At 41.5% G+C, this 18,262-nt stretch overlaps 1 protein-coding gene across 1 annotated transcript in view; it reads right to left on the bottom strand.

Moving 5' to 3' along the window:
* The window catches only part of LOC126249237 (cytosolic carboxypeptidase 6), a 1,486,464-nt gene that overhangs the window by 953,622 nt on the left and 514,580 nt on the right, over positions 1-18,262 (bottom strand). Inside the window, exon 3 of the mRNA XM_049950894.1 lies at positions 8,511-8,727. Coding sequence (XP_049806851.1) covers positions 8,511-8,727 — 217 coding nt within the window. The remainder of the gene's footprint in view (positions 1-8,510; positions 8,728-18,262) is intronic.

The raw sequence follows: 18,262 nt of genomic DNA, 5'->3' as shown, positions 1-18,262 counted from the left end.
TAGTATACTCTTCACGAGTACAATACAGAACACATGTATCAATTTCCTTTTTACATACGTTTATTAACACTACATATGGAAATCATTGGCGATGTCTAACCTCTCTACTGGTCTATAATGATGTCTTCTTGGTTCGGTTATTACAACAGGATTTTCGCAGAAAACTATTATATAATATCGCTATTGCGTCATGTATCTGCAAAGACAACTCCTTTGTGTACAGAGTGTTTCAGTAAGAGTGTGCAAAAATTTAAAGAGACACAAAGGATGCTCAACTGCACAATTTGAAGTAGAAAACCAGGGGTCGGAGAAGCAAGCTTAAAGAGACAATAGGAATAAGATCACATTACAGTGTACTTCTTCTTACATTAATTACAATTAACTGCAAATACCATCACTGACATAATCAAAGGACCATTTGTACTCTAACGGCCATTAACCTCAATGCAAGCATGACATTGGAGAAGAAGATTCTGACGCAGCCTGACAAATACCTTTAGTGTGTTTCGAATCACATCACAGGCAGCTACAATTCTGGCAACTAATTCCATCTCCGTATCCACTGGGGTCTCAAGCAAAAGTGACTTTAGATGTCCCATAGGAAATAATCAAGGTGATTTAGATAAGGTGACCTCGTAGGTCATAGAATAGGACCTCCCCTTCCAATACAGCGACCACGAAGTATAGCATATTGAAATGGTTGTGGACATCCACACTGAAGTGAAGCGGTTGTATCTACATCTTCTCACGAACAGCCAAGGGTACCTTCTCCAACAACTCAGGCAGAACTCTTTGCACGTACCACAAATACCGGTGGCCGATCAGACGGTCAGGTAAATTTCCTAGTAATCAGGGTCATCCTTCTTGTTTCCTTGCAGGAAATAAAGAATGTACATGTAAATAAATAGCACAGCACGTGTAAACTTTAGGCATGTTAGTTGTAAGTAAGCTGGAAATCTTTAATGCTAGAAAAGAGGTAGACAAGTTTACTTCCACATCTCCTCAAGTTGGCTCCTCCGACCTCAGGTTCCCCTGTTCTGTGGAGCATTCCCTACGTCCTGTTACATTTTTGAACGCTCTTATGGAAACACCCTGTATAAATTCTGTCCATCTGCTGTTTCATACTGTATACTTGTATTCCAATGTAATCGTTGAATTATGACTGCGACTGTAACACTCTAGTGGGGGGTCTGACACAGTATGTTTATTGCTGGACAAGACAGTTGTACGTTTTGTATCTTTCGATGTAAACATAATTTTTACACAAGCATCTTTATTTGAGTTTATGTTCATCAAATTCCATGACTTTGTGAACTTTTAAGTCACAGAACTTAAAAGTTAACCTCCTTCCACTTTCGATTCAAGTATCATGTAAATTAAATCACTGCTTCATTACGAAAATTGACCACTAAGATAAATATGTAGTTACCTTCTGTTTGTAGAAATCTAAAGGAAGACTTAAAAAGTGCTTATTAGATTCCTATATTTCTTTCTTCACCACCGCCAATGGTGATCTGAGCAGGTAAGCATGGAACAAAAGCTTGAATACGACTTTCCATTTTCGAGACGTTCCTGGCAGCTCTACAAATAACAGATTTGAATCAAAGTTGTGACTTCGACTTCCTTACAATTTAAAATTTGTTGTTTGGCTGTCGCCACACTTTCACGAAATGTCTTCTTATAACAAAAGAGCTCTGAAAAACTTAATTTTATATAAAACGCTGTTGTTGCAATATATAATCCGTCAACGATATATAACATTTGCTTTACTTATACTTCCCAGTTTGCTGATCAAATGTGCACATCCGGGTATGCAGTCACCCAAATTCAGCAAGGAGGTGAATGAGTTATGCTTAGCACCAGTTTCTTGTACGAATGTCGGTGACTTATCATCGCTATCAACGATGAGTGTGCACTAACGGGTCATGATTCTCCAAACTTTTGTCGAGTCCTGCAGTTAACATTCTTTCAGGACAATACTGTACAAGCATACCGTAACCCCTTCGTCGAAACTTTCCTTCAGGAAGCAGGAATCAACAAGACCGAATGGCGGGAGTTGTCTGCCTAGTTGAACCCTACTGAGAACGCCTGGGACAACTGAAACTTCCAGTGCACCCACAAAGAACACTCGTCACACACTGGAGAGCTTTAGTACAGCCGCCCTTGAAGAGTAGGATAGCTCTAACCAGTATATCCTCGGCCACCTTTCAGGCAGCACCTTGATGAAGTTCCTAGAATGTTGGAAAGAACCAGGTAGAGCAACACGCTATTCGGTGTTAGCCACCAGCAGATTCTGATTTTACAAACTTTCACTTTAGAAAAGCCCGCCTTCACTGTTGTTAGAGTTTTGTTTCTATTTTGCAGTAAAGTTAATGGTTTTTAAGATTTATTGGAACATTATTCCAGGAAAAACAGTGACCTTTATAATACTATAACTCATATCAATACACACAGTTGTGATCGCATTTAAGTTGTTTATTTTTATTTTTAGATTACCTGTTTCGATCTTTTAAGAGGTCATCTTCAGATCTTACATTCCGTGAAGAGTACAATACAAAATGCTTGAGTTACAATCAAAATGGACACTACAATAAAATATCGTATCAAAGAAGCGCAGCTGGTATACCGTTGATGACCGAAGGATCCCTTGGCATGGAGCAGCTACATTTGTGCAGGCTTGGAGAGCATTGCTAAATATGGCTCGGCTGCCTTTAGTTAATAATGGACGCCCCGAACATTGTCTGTGGCGTAAAGTCATTGGCAGTAAATGGCCGTGACACTTTATTACATGGTGCGAATAACATGTATTACACTGAAGCGGCAAAGAAACTGGTATAGCTTTGCGTATTCAAATACAGAGATAATTAAGCAGGCAGAATACGGCGCTGCGATCGGCAACGCCTATATAAGTCAACAAGTTTCTGGGGCTTTTGTTAGATCCGTTATGGCTGCTACAATGGCAGGTTATCAGGATTTAAGTGAGTTTGAACGTGGTGTTATAGTCGATGAGACACAGCATCTGCGAGTGGCGATGAGGTGGGGATTTTCCATTACGACCATTTCACGAGTGTACCCTGATTATCAGGAACACGTCAAACCTCCGACATTGTTGCAGCCGGAAAGAGATCATGCAAGAACGGGACCAACGAGGACTGAGGAGAATCGTTCAACGTAACGGAAGTGCAACCCTTCGGCAGATTGCTGCAGATTTCAATGCTGGGCCACAAAAGAAGTGTCAGAGTGAGAATTATTCAACGAAACATCATCGTTATAGGACTTCGAAGCCGAAGGCCCACTCGTGTACCCTTGGAGACCTTACTACACAAAGCTTTACGCCTCACCTGGGCCCGTCAACACCGACATTTGACTGTTGATGACTGGAAACATGTTGCCTTGTCGGAGGAGCCTCGTTTCAATTTGTATCGAGCGGATTGAAGTGTACGGGTATGGAGACAATCTCATAAATCCATGAGACCTGCATGTCAGCAGTGGACTGTTCAAGTTGGTGCAAGTTCTGTAGCGGTGTGGGGCGTGTGCAGTTGGAGTGGTATGGGACCCCTGATACCTCCAGATACGAATCCAGTCTGACAGGTACCTCTTACGTAAACATACTGTCTTATCACCTGCATCCATCCATTCATGTCCATTGTGTATTCCGACGGACTTGGGCAGTTCCAGCAGGACAGTGCGACACCACACACGTCCAGAATCGCTACAGCGTGGCTCCAGCAACACTCGCGCTGGCAACCAAACGCCGGAGACAAGAACATTATTGGGCATATCTGGGATGCCTTGCAACGTGCTGTTCAGAAGATAACTCCGCTCGATCGTACTCTCACCGATTTATGGACAAACCTGCAGGCTTCATGGTTCAAATGGCTCTGAGCACTATGGGACTTAACATCTGAGGTCATCAGTCCCCTGGAACTTAGAACTACTTAAACCTAACCAACCTAAGTACATCACACACATCCATGCCCGAGGCAGGATTCAAACATGGGACAGTAGCAGTCGCGCGGTTCCGGACTGAAGCGCCTAGAACCGCTCGGTCACCACGGCCGGCGGATTCATGGTGTCAGTTGCCTCCAGCACTATTTCAGACACTAGTCGAATCCATGCGACGTCGTGCTGCAGCACTTCTGCGTGATTGCGGGGCCCTTCACGATATTAGGCAGTTGTACCAGTTTCTTTGGCTCTTCATTGTAGATGTATAATTATTAGGAGTTCGGTCTTTGAAGAAACAACGAAGGATGTTAAAGAAGAACATACGTTACGAAAAGCATTGAAGTAGAGAAACAGTTACTACCCAATGACAGGGCTGATTTAAACACGGGCTGCCCTCCGCAAGGCCTTCTCCTAAACGGAAACGTAAACTTAGCAAAGATACCAACTTGGTAACCATGAAGACGATATGCGTTCCACCATTAGTAAAAAAGTTTATGAATTTCCACTGGCAAGAACGACGCCAGCTAGTAACAATGGAAACGATGTGAAATCGATAACTACCGCCAACAATTGTACGTAACCATCTGCAACTAGTATAATACAGTTATGTAATGCGTATTTCACATAAAATAGCTGCTTGTTATGTCGTTACGTTTACCCAGGTATAATAGTTCTTCGTTTAAATAGCCGAGTTACTCCTTACAAGGAAAATAGAGACCTAAGGCATGAATTGCAAGACATACAGCCACTTCGTGCCAGTGTAATTTACATGTGTGTATCAAGAATGCACTAGATTCCTTAGCGAAATAAGTTTTAGTCGTAAAGACGGATAAAATTAATAACAGTGATAAGGTGGTGCAGTAAGTGCTATCTTGCGTAGGCTTTTGATAAATATTTATATCATCATCATCATCATCATCAGTGTTCTGCCTAAAGGCAGGTTTTCACATGGTAGTTCTCCAGGCTGTCCGGTCTTCTGCCATCCTCTTCAGGTCTGCATAATTTCCTCTTCCCTTTATGTCGTCTATCATCTTGTATCTCCTTCTTCCTCTCAGTCTTCTCCCACAAACCAATCCTTCCAAAGCATCTACTAGCAAGCACCCCCTTCTCAATGAATGTCCTAACCAGTTCTCTTTCCTTTCTCTCGCAACCTTCAATAGACATCTTCTTTCACCAACCCTTTCCAATACTCTTTCATTACTCACTCTTTCCATCAAGTTTATTCTCTCCATTCTGCTCCACATCCACAACTCAAATGCTTCTAACCTTTTTTCATCCTCTCGTCTCAGTGTCCATGTTTCTGCCCCATATAGTGCCACACTCCAGACAAAACATTTGCCAAGCCTTTTCCTTAGTCCTTTATCTAATTTGCCACATAAGAGTCTCCTCTTTCTGTTTAATGCCTCCTTCGCTATGGCAATTCGAGTTTTCACCTCCTGGTGACATCTCAAGTCTTCAGTTACTGTGCTTCCGGTATATTTAAATTCACTTACTTGGCTAATGGTAGATTGTCCTATTTTAATATTGGACAGTCTGCATCTTGTGCTGATGACCAAACTCTTTGTTTTTTCTGTGTTTATTTGCATCCCATATTCCACACAAGCTTCATTCAGATCTTTGAGCATGTTATTCACTGTCCGCTCACTTTCTGCCACTAATACCATGTCATCAGAAAATCTTAAACATTCTATTCTCTTTCCACCAATACATATTCCTCTTTTCCCATCTAAGCTTTTCGCAATAATCTCTTCAAGGTATACGTTAAACAACAGTGGGGAAAAGCAACAACCTTGTCTAACACCTCGGCCAATGCTGCTTCCTTCTGACATTTCACTTCCAATCCTTATCCATACTTTCTGATGTAAATATAAATTCTGTATCAGTCGCCGGCCGCGGTGGTCTAGCGGCTCTAGGCGCGCAGTCCGGAACCGCGCGACTGCTACGGTCGCAGGTTCGAATCCTGCCTCGGGCATGGATGTGTGTGATGTCCTTAGGTTAGTTAGGTTTCAGTAGTTCTAAGTTCTAGGGGACTGATGACCACAGATGTTAAGTCCCATAGTGCTCAGAGCCATTTTTTTTCTGTATCAGTCGTCTCTCTTTCCAATCTACTTCCTTCCTCTTCAAGATATCCATCAGCTTGTTCCACTGAACTCTGTCAAAAGCCTTTTCTAAATCTATAAAAACAGCAAAGATTTCTGTACCCTTTTCCATATATCTTCCCCCTACACTTCTTAGCAGGCCAATAGCATTTCTTGTTCCATTTCCTCTTCTAAACCCGAACTGCTCCTCTGCATATTTACGTATAATTTGCAGTTTGTTATAGCGTTCCGCGTGCACAGACAAAATTTATCATTTAAATAACCATGTCACTGTCTAAAGACGTTGTTGTATAATCTCATAGTATTGATAACAGAATATGTACGCAACTTTTATACAAATGTTAAATACATCTATACATCAAGAATCCGAATGACTTTAGATCGTAGATAAGTCTTAGCTGCGAATAACGATCAAACTAGTAGCAGTGAGGAGGTGATATAGTGAAAAACGTTTTTCGTAACTGTTAGGTTTATGTCTACATCATTTTTTGAAATATCATCGACTGAATGCTAGAATACAGTACTATATTTACCTTGCATAAAATGTATGTCTGTTAACTATAGGCTAAAATGTGAACGGGGAATTACTAAAATTTGCTAAATATTCCATATATGTAGCGTACGTGTCTTAATGAGCTTAAAATAATCAGTAGCACAGGAGTCGGACTACTGGTGGCCCTTATTTAAACTGAATTTTGAAAATACACGTACGGATGGCATAGGGCAATATCTACAGCCCATGAACGTTATTGCGAAAGACAAAAAACTTTACTCAATTCCCCAAAAAGGATTGTAAATGACGTCAGGTCATACATAACTCTTAGTACCCTAAGTGTGTCAAGTTAATGACAGTGATGACATAGTACAGTAAAAGGCTAATTATAGCCATTAGGTACTACATTTATACTACATAAAAAGAAAAAGTAACCATTTAAATATGAACTACAGTACTGCGGAGCTTGAGGCATACAGTATTATTTGCGAAGCATTCAACGAATGTTACGTGCATATTTTAAAGAATTTAAAAATATTTTATGATGGTAAGTTGTAAAATAATAAGTATTTCTGGGAAGAAAATTAAAACCGGAGTATAATGATCACGTCAGAATTAACTACAGTAAGATAGGTGACAACATACACTGACTTACGTGAAAGAAGAATCTAGCTGGCAAACTGTCAATGTGAAGAGCTGCGAACTTTTACATTACTTCATCATAAACAGACAATGGGCGGGGCATCCGGTATTCAACTACCAGCATCCGAGGCACATTTAGCAGTGTTCTCCACGGCTGCACAGACGGATCTGCTCGTTGGCAACGCTCCCTAATATGAAGATGGTATCTGTCCTTTCGGGTATATCCGCAAGAACCGATACTATCTTCATATAGTTAAGGCTAATGGGCCATTGACCTCCTTCTGCTGTGCTGGATTCACACGCGTTGCCTGAGATCTTACGGGACACGGTAAGATTGTCTGCCGCGAGTAATGAGTGTAATGTGGAGGGACGCTACGAAGGAAGAGTGTTCACATTAAGTTGGGAATGTGGGTCTCACGGGGAACGTGCAAGGGATAAATCTCTGCAGTCGCACTATCCTCTGTGCCCTCGGTGGCCCAGAGGGTGGGGCGTCTGCCATCTAAGCAGGATATCCCGGGTTCGAGTCCCGATCAGGGCACACATTTTCAACTGTCCCCGTTGATGTATATCAACGCCTGTCGACAGCTTAGGGTCTTGATTTAATTATCATTTCAATGCTCCCTAAGGTCTTAAAGGGTATGTCAACTGCGTTTTTTACTACATTGTCTTATTTTAGTACGCGTTTCGACTGGAATTGGAGCGTTGTGTGTTATTTCACTTCACAGAATGTAAGGTTTGAAGATGATGTCTTAGAAGAACGAGACCTCTCGTCTAAAAATAAATAACTTACATGCACTCACGACTGTGTATATAGAAATAAGTTAATTGTTTTTAGTCTGATGAAGCTTATTCCCTTATCACTACCTGCTCCCATTGAATGCAGGCCTACACATGTTCGCAAATATGCAAGTGACGCAATATCATATTTCATTCCCTTATAAGGGATGGCCGTGGCATGCGATGGGGCATCCCACTGGAATGAACCTGCCGACATTCGTGTGTAGTCCTGGCCGTAGAATGTCTATAGTGTAAATAGTTGCACATGTCTGTTTTTGGTTAAATACGTAAACCAATTTTGTCGTTTATTTAATGCATGCGATAATAATAACTGTGCAGGCAAATTAAAATTGCCCAAGAAAATATTTCATGCGCCTTAAGATAGGCAACCCAAATTACGTCATCACATATGGGACAGATCACGTAAGTTTGGTTGCCTATCTTATTCTGCGTGAATGTAATTCAGTAGTGAATGAGATATTAAGGTTGGAGAGAATTCGTAGTTGTGAGTTTACTTTGGTTGCGGACATCAACATACGGTCATCAGTACTTACCAGGGACGTAGCAAGCAGCTCTCGCTTGAAGTGCGGGAAAGCCTTGCGCTCGAGCAGGTCGAGGTGCGCCTGGCAGCGCGAGTACGAGTAGGGGTAGGTGAGCGCGAACTGGTACACGTCCTCCTCGCGGTCGAAGGCGAACGCGAAGCTCAGCACGTGCTGCTGCTGGTGCTCCGGTGACCGGTAGTAGTACACGTGCTTGTTGGGCATGCGCTGCCTGCAACACACCGTGCCATCTATGAATTCTTCGCCTGTTACCCTGAGAACAGGGTACCAATGTTCTCTCAAGCGACAGTTTTTATTTTTCATGTCGGATGTCAGGTGGTTCTTGCGATCCACTACCACATTACAAGGATAATGACCGCAATAAAAAAAAAAGATAATTAAAGCACAGACAGAGAGATGAAGCTTCGAAACTCACGTAAGCTTGCATACCACCTGACAAACTCAGTATCAGACATTGGGTTTGTTTTGTTTGTAAACGCTACAGTCACTGACACAAACACCAAATGAAATATAGTTTCAGAAGTAAACTGACATTTAACTTAGAAGATACACTTATATGCTGTTCAGAATTCTGAAGCAGTTTCCTGCAGATAGAATAGGATAACAGTTCCTGACTGTTGGAATGAAAACTTGATAATAACTACAGCTGGTTGGAGCCTAAAACTTAACTGCTGAAACACTAACATGAAACTTTGATCGTACAGCAAATTTAGCAGGCATAGGTGAGGTAACAATAATAAAACCTAGCATCTTTTGTTTATTCTTATTCCATAGAATCATATTGTATCGAATCTCAGTGTTACTCGTCAAGTCAAAGTTTTCCTCGTCAGAAATGTGTAATAGCAATTATTTGCTGCGTAATTCTAAGAACATCTTGTAGAAGTCTTTACCAGGATCTTGTAATATTGACAACTGCGACTAAATATATTTTCTGTGTAATATTACTTGTCGTACGTCACATAGTGAGTATAAAACATGTCAGAAACGTTACAGATTCCATATGAAGGTGAATTCGAACATCCTGCGTTACGGATATAAAAAGGATTTATTATTCATGGCACAAAGAAGAGGCTTTACCCAATCACTACTACATTTAAAAAAACTCCTCGATATGACCGCCTCTTGCTCCCATGCTTCTACCGGGCCTGCGTTCCATAAATTTAGACATGTTATGGAGAACATCATGTGTGTTCCATGTTTGGTCATATCCATTTTGGACACACAACCTCCGGGCATTTACAGTGGGTACAGGAGTTGAATATACATACGATTTTAATCATTCCGAAACGACAAAACTTCGTTGAATTCATATTTGGCGATCGGACGGGCATGAAATGGTTCCCTCTCGCCACTACCAATCCATCTGATCAGAAGCTGGTTATGGAAATACTGGAGAAATATCTGCGCAAAGTGAGATGGCTCACTATCACGCACAAGGCACATTCGCCCGGATGACGCCTTGAGGTAGATTAGCAAATACATGAAGCAACTAACATATGAGAAACTGTGGATTCATTTGTCCAGTAATACGTGGAGGAAAGAGGTGGGGAACATGATATAATCGTCGATGATTCCACACCATAGTCATACTTCATGAAGGTTTTCTTCAGCCCGGACGCGATTATTATGGTAATTGAAAATCCCATGACTTAAAGATCCAGCCCCAGATGTAAGTGACGAACATGCTAAGAACTGCACACTGCCGTAGTATGCATTGACAGAAAATTACTCTTGGCTAAAAGTCTACCTCATTTAATGCTTGCGCATGCATTTTCATGAAGAGCATTCCAGACTGTCATACTCCATCTCTTCCCGCATTTTCTATGCAGAAGATGATGTAGTTTCATCCACAACACGAAGAACCCGGTCTTCAAGTTCAGGCATTCGTACATTGTGTGATATCTCATCGTCTCCAATTCTCTTCTCAAACGAACTTGTCTCTCTCACGGCCCGATGAAGTACCTGCACAAGGTATTTGTTTACCATGGTAAGGATCAGCTTAAAGTTGCCAAGCTACGCCACAATTTCCATCTGATAAGTCGTATGTCGAGTGCATAGCCATAATTTCAGACACTGAATTCATCGCTGTCGTGTGTCATGATGGAAGTTACTCTAAAACTGAATAAACGATAATCATACAAAACAAAATTATTGCCATCAATAACTGTTCACCCACGTTCATTTGAACTTCAAGTACTGTTTTGAAGTCAAGAATAAATCCATAATGTTTCTGTCACACTTTTTATATATTCTGTATAGTTCTCTTTCAAACCTATGCCTTATTTCACGGAATCCATTCTAGTAATGAGAATAATCTACATTAAAGCTTAAAGTCACACATTTTTATCCATAAAGGTGTTCATTATTGAGGAACACGCATTTACAATAGCATTTTAGCAGCCATAATAAGTGTAACTATGTATAAAGTACAATTTCAGTAGAGTCTGGAGGAGGTGGTCAAGTACTTCTACACCACTGACGAATTTCTCAGCTCTGCCATTTCGTTTACTTACTATTATCGATAGACAATAACTTGACTGCTGGAGTTCGGCACAGCTTCAGTGCAGTAATTAGATAAATGAAAGCAAGCTCAGCAAAATGTTTCTGTTTGTGACGATACCTGACTGCAACTGACATATAGAATTATCGTACGCAGTTTAGTATGTAGACAATTGCAATATAAAATTAAGTTTGTTAATATACATGTGTAAACGAAGTAAATAAACATTTTCGACATTATAGAGGGGCATCTGACATAGGAACGACTTGGAACGTTAGCATATTAGTTGTTTTGTAAATATCCATTATTTATTTATTGTCAAGTTCCAAAATCCTGGAGATGTTATCGCTGAGGAGTCCACTTTATGTGATCTGATCTAATCTAGGCCACCTAGGAGGTGTACTGCCAGATATTTTACGATTATTATTATTTTCATTGAATGACCAACAGTTGTGTAATTGACAAATCATGAAATTTTCTGGCTCTTTGTGCGCAATTTGTTATATGTATCACACAAGAGTAGGTCTTCAACAGCAATAGTATTCAGAGGGATGCAGGATTCCTAATGTTTTGACGAAAATAACATAGCTGAAAGTTAAACCGCACATTTTATATGCTGCAACACGAGCAAAACTGTAGGTGTAAAGTTTTTTATAATTCTGCTATAATTAACGCGCTTTTATTGCATATGGCCTCCCTCCGGCAGTTAACACTTGCATTATTTTCCCTGCACGTGCCTATCCAGCTTCTTGCGTACATTTTTATCGCAGTTCAGCCTGGCTCGGAACAATGGCTCAAATAGCGGCTCTTTCCCAGCCATCACGCTGTACCCGTCGCGTAAAAAATGTCGTAAAACTTGAACGAGAATTTCCTGCCATAACTGAAACAGAAGTTGTGGGAACTCGGCTCGAACCAGACTAGCGCCCAGCAGCCGCAAAACTTCTCGTCCACCCCAGAAATGAATGACAGATGCTATAAAAGTTCTCCATTGGTTCTGAGAGGAACTTCAGTTAGTTTTAATGCTTACTAAGGCGGCCCCTGAGAACTTTTCAGGAAGAAGTAACGACGACATTTGCATTTCTACGTACAGAGACAAACTGTTAGCTCTTATTGTGAAAGCAAATGTATTCATTGGCCTATCACAGTTTCTTAAACCTGAGTAGAACGAGCTTATCATTGCCAGAAGCAAAAGCTGGGCAGTTTCTCCTAAGCAATAAAACTGATAAAATTTACAAAACAATGTGATTGGCTTTTTGTTATTGTCACACAACAGAATGTTTGGTGGGCAATGAGATGAAGCTTATACAGACTTACTTTTGATACTTTAAGCAATAGGACCATTCTCGAGATAAAAAGTCTTAGCTGGAACTCCTAACATACATCAGAATTTTTGAAAACGGCAATTCAGATAACTATGGCTGGCTGAATTCTTGTACAAAACACTGGAAGAAGCAAACCACGCTGAAATAAATGCTAGTCTTCGAGTGTACACACACACACACACACACACACACACACACAGAGAGAGAGAGAGAGTGAGAGAGAGAGAGAGAGAGATTAAAATACAAGCTCTTAAACCTAATATTCGGATATGTTCGGCAGCCTGAGCACTGGTAAGAAAAATAACATCCAAAGGGTTTTCCACTATGGAACCTCTCAATATCTACGCTCAAGCAGTTTAGGGCGGAGTCCTGACATAACAAAAAGTATTAACTCTCACCCAAAACAGAGAACAAGTCCTCAGCTAGTTGCATATGTGCTCTTGTCAACAAATGAAATGTAGTGAACTGAAACCTGACTTTCCGAGAGCAGTAGGTTACGAGCACCTTATCCGGAGGAGGCGAAACTCATTGTCAATGGGGAATGCCCTATTCGAAGTCTGGTGAGAGCTGCATCGTCATGTCTTTTGTGCTGGGGAGAAGAAAGCTACGCCCAATTTAATGATTTATCAAGTTGCAGTTTACTAGTAGTCACTTCCAACCACTCAGTCTCCCTCTGATACTTGACACATCTCCTCGAAAGTAATACCTTAGTTTCTACGGTGACGGCACTGTGAGATATATTAATCACCTTACATGCTTGTTTAGCGTGATGTGTCTGGCCGGTTATTACATCAGATAGTCACGTGGTTTGATACCCTTCAGAGTGAAATTACTGTCCCCAGTGTCTGCAAAAGAAAGACAGAGTCCTGGACGCCGTGCATTGGTCAGTCTGCAGGGTATGGCTGCTGAACGGCCTGCAAAACACTATGTCAATGAGAACAGATGACGAATTTTTCAGCCAGATTTCATCAGTCAGTTCAGCGTCAAACTCAGTGTATTTGTTTGGCACGTGTATCCTGAGGGCATGATTATGCAAAATAATTGTATAGCCAACCGCGCCCCTTTATTTGCACCCATCACAGTAGAACGCCATACTACGATAGAAATTCTTACTAACCTTGTGTCAAGACATTTAGGACTCTTAGGCTCAGTTCGTCCAAATTCTGTCTTACCCTGACTTCAAAAACTCGCATGTCTCGTAGGCGGCAGTAATACACAAGATCAACAAATTCTACGGTGTGAAAGCCGGCGAGTGTGAATGGGCTCAGATCTTGCAGGCGCTTTGTACCGTGAGCAGCTGCCCCCGGATAGCTAGGGGAGGCTCCTTCACCTATGCTCAGGGACTGGGTTTAGGCTGGTCATATAAACCCCATTAGCTAGTCTGATGATACCATGGTTTAATGAATCAAGGATATTAAGTGATGATCGTGCGAACCCATATATAACGCAGCCACAATCCAATAGAAAGCGAACAAAGCTGCTAGTCCCCGAATCTTCCCAATGTCACGTTTTAATATATTTACTGATTCGAGAGCTTTTCCTTCCTGGTCTTTCAAGAGACGAAACAGTGTTAGTATTTTTTTAAATATAAAACCAAAAAATCTTAAAGACGCTTTTCAGTTTTCTTTTTCATTCATTGGATTTCGGAACATTCCATCGCACAATACAGTTTGTTTTGACAGTTGAGAGTATACATAAATTTAAGTCGTATTCTGGTACGAAGTTACATAGCCTGAACAAAGGACGGATTCCGACATAAAATTAATTTTGCAGCCATATTACTCAGAAAAGAGCAAACAAGACCAAAATAAAACATAGGATACACAGAGGTAGTGTACTATGAAAATCCTACTGATACCACAATAAGAAATGTTAGACGGCCGTATGTACACATTTTGAATATTCCCAATTCAGTCCATATTACATATTATGCATCGAAATTATTTATAAATTGTTCTTTTATGTCCTGTAAGAACTGTTTCAAAGGGTGATAGAGAATTGAATATTTGTACAGGGCTGTGAGTATCATCTACATAGAACATGATTTCGCTATACAAGAATCAGAATTGGATATTACAGACATGCGTATAAATTCACCAGGATTCAGACACATACGTAGAGGAGGCACGTAATGACATTCATTTATAGTCTGAGAGTTGCATATCCTGCTGAGTAGCTCGCATTAATATAATTGGTAATTGTACCTTCGTCTCATTTGGATTTCTTATTACTCAGCTTCCATCATATTACCAAGAACATCAGAACAGCTGCCGGCCGGTGTGGCCGGGAGGTTCTAGGCGCATCAGTCTGGAACCAAGCGACCGCTACGGTGGCAGGTTCGAATCCTGCCTCGGGCATGGGTGTGTGTGATGTCCTTAGGTTAGTTAGGTTTAAGTAGTTCTAAGTTCTAGGGGACTGATGACCTTAGATGCTAAGTTCCATAGTGCTCAGAGCCATTTTACCATTAGAACAGCATCGCAGGGGGCTATGTCGGGACATTTTTTCAATGGAGTGAGTGACTGATTATTTTGTAATTTTTTTTTTATTTATAGACTCTCATAAGAATGTGATGGCGTGTATAAATAAACAAAAAATGGTCAACGAACTTGTACAGTATTTCATATGTTACTTCATCGTTAGATGCTAACAAGGTTTAGAGTCTGCATGAGAACTGATGACCAAGAGCACGACGATGACTTTATATAGGTCTATGTCATACGTGTTCTGAGGGCATTGTGGAATATGTGGTTTCCTTCATCTTCCTCCCCGCAAACACATAGAGTTGTATCGATTCCAATGATTAAATTTCAGCCGTGCTGTTACTGTCGTCAAGCTCCTCGATGTGTGTGTATTATTATACCATGGTATTCCGTGAATCGTGGGATAAATAGACGGGTAGCGACTGCCTTTGGTTTCAGAAGCCCTCGACCATTCCTGTTGCCAGTCCGATGACAACCGCTTTCTGAGCATGAGTATTATATCTGTGACAGCGAGTTTAATGTATTAAACAGTTCCATTTGGAGATGGTCATTTGCTAGGACATCTACTTGTTCGTTTCCAGGTATCCCAGAGTGATTTTTCATCCATACCATCGCGATGTTCCGATAGTTTCTCTACACTCGAAACACAGTGTTGATAACTGCGGCAAATTTGAGGTTGATGCATTTATTATTATGTTTTCTGGTCAGTTGTAGGGCTGTCATACCATCAGAGGTTGTGACTGTTCTGTCAGCTGTGGTCGTCTATGCAAATAGCTTGGCTCCCCAAATGGCAATTAGCTCTGTGATCATAATAGTGGTGTGAGGCTCTGTCTTGTATAGTCCTTGTCGTTTGCTTCTGGATAGCCGATAGATACCACCGGCCTTGTCACTAAACTTGGATCAATCTATGTATGTCCTTATTTTGAAACGTTAAAACGGTCCTGGTATTAATCCGCTGAGTTCACGTTTCGTATGTTCTGCTGTTGTGCGGTAGAACAGGACTTTTCGCACCTTGTGTCTCAATGCTTCCGTCTCCTCATACTCAGCTGCGACGGGTGGAAGTTGCTTATTTAGCCGATACCTTCCGCACACAGTAGTGTGTAAATACCCGAATATTTTCCTCAGGGGGCCCATATTCGTCGAAACAGAGCAGCAGAAGAAATTTCTTGCAGAGAAATGTTAGTCGCAGCTTTAACGATGGTGCATTCGGTGTAACTAGTAATGCGTCAGTTGGAGTTGACAGGAACAGCCCAGTAACTATACGCAAGGCTTTGTGCTGCATAGTGTTTAGTATTTGGAACGTGATCTCTGACGCTGAACCATAGGACATGTTTCCATAATCGGAGTGTGTCCTGAGTAGGGACCGTTATGAAGACATCGCTGTCGGTCGATCAGAGCCCCACCATACTACAGTCATAGCTGTGATGAGTTTGGGGAAATGGAAGCCTGTGGCGAGTAAAGATCATTAGAGTTATGTTCGAGTACGCCGCTGGTGGTCATGGCCATGCCTGTGGGATTTATGTGGGATGTGTCTTAGTTAAGTATAGTCAGTACAATCAGGGCTTTCCCTTGGGAGAACCCGATCTGGAGTTCTTCCAGCGGAAAGCGCCGTGTACTTACGCTTTTGTCCTCTTGTAATCCCGACTCGTTTTCCTTGTCCCTTATGCCAGATGGAGCTATCATACACAAGAATGATTTTAGAAGTTCGTCGGATGGTGGAGGTGTTTGCATCTCTATTGTCAGACCGTTCCTTATGTTCCTTATTACATTCCAAATATTGGTTGATTGTCTAGACTGCAGTGCAGAAATTTTTGCAAATTTTTTTTTGTACTTGGATATTTTCTTGGCTGCAGCTTTTGCGCTCTTAAGAACAATATAGTTTGTATAGTTAGAGAGAAATTTGTACTCCCATAATACTTCCCCTTGCTCCTTGAATCAAATTATAGATCCCACCAACAAGGCGATGGCCTCTGAGCAGTGCACGTACATCCAATTTAAGGTACTGAGACTACCGATGCATCATTTATAAGCGATAATCAGACCCCATAGTCTCCTTCGGGATCCTCGGTTTTCATGATATATTCCAGTTTTTCTTCTAGTACCTTCAAATATGTTTCAGTTGGCTTTGTCTGTGTTCCATTTCCGGCAGGTTAGGCTATGCTCAAGTCCGCTGCCATCGGGATATAATTTAGTTGTACAATTCGTGTTTGTCAGCCATCATTTAGTACTATAACCTTTTTTTGAATCTAGTTCATCCGCCAGTAGGTTTCCCATTGTGTTGGCAGTTCTGAAACTCCACTGTGTATAGTGGCTGTTAAAGTAATCAAGCAGCAAAGGAAGAGTCACAATGGAGTCAGTCAGTGTTGTTAACTGTTGCCTGGAGAGTCTATCGTTAGGCACTTTGTATGCTGAGACCAAACTGAGATGGAAGTTCTTCATCTGCAGGCGGGCACCTACCATTTTCAATGCGTCAAGCACAGTGCCAGTATTGACAACGAAATAATGGGTATCTTCTTTTACCACCAACTCTGAATCGCCGTAGACACCAACTCTATCTTCTTTAAAGACAGTACAGCCTGGGATTACTAACGGTTCATTCTGTTTTAACCATATTTCAGTGATAGCACGTAGGTATATCTAGTTGTGAGCGGAAAACTTTCGAAGGCTATCGTTGTTTGTCTTGAGCGATTCTGCATTCCATTGGAAGATTTTGTAGCATTCTGGTGTGTAAGAAGTGGGGCCAACATATTCTGGATTGATATTCCGATAGAATATCTTTGTCGTACTGGAGTAGGCCCATTAGTTGACAACCACAATTATACTGAACATGTTTCTGACGAGGTAGTCCCCAACATCACTCTGTTGGTTGAGTCTGTGATATCCTGACCAAGAGGAAAGCAGTTCCGATTGGTACATTTGGATCCGGGGGACGTGCTTTGTGGGATCCTCTTTGATCCATAGAATTTATGAGTTTCTGGTAGTGTAGTTAGGCATGCTGTATTAGTGGAGGGAGGGGTTATATCGGCGGTGAATACCACTGGAGCCAACGTTCCTGACGTCTGCGGCATTGTCGTCATGGAAAGGGTTGTTTTCTGCGGGTCGTAGGTGAAGTTCCTAGTACTGGCACTGAGCCGCTGTGGAGTGGGAAGGGGTGGAAATTTTGTACAATGCCTTTTAATGTTTGGGGGGGGGGAGGGAGGAATACCTGCATAGCTGCATTCGCATAAGGCCTGTTTTCAAACACAGCTGCTGCTTCTCCTTAGGTAATATTATTGGAAGACAGACTTTTGTTAATTTCCTTGCTTACGACATACGTTGGGCAGTGTCCACAGGCACAATTAATATACGTTTGCTGAATGTCTCTTCCTCACTTCTATGTGGTCCTGCGCAGAACGCGCATCTTGTGTTACTTTTCCACTGTTTGCTACCACGCATAAATCGCAA

The sequence above is a fragment of the Schistocerca nitens genome, chromosome 3 (assembly GCF_023898315.1).
Source record: "Schistocerca nitens isolate TAMUIC-IGC-003100 chromosome 3, iqSchNite1.1, whole genome shotgun sequence".
NCBI classification, from domain to species: Eukaryota; Metazoa; Arthropoda; class Insecta; order Orthoptera; family Acrididae; genus Schistocerca; species Schistocerca nitens.
Note: the sequence above shows the minus strand (reverse complement) of the source record. Positions and strands in the feature narration are given on the sequence as shown.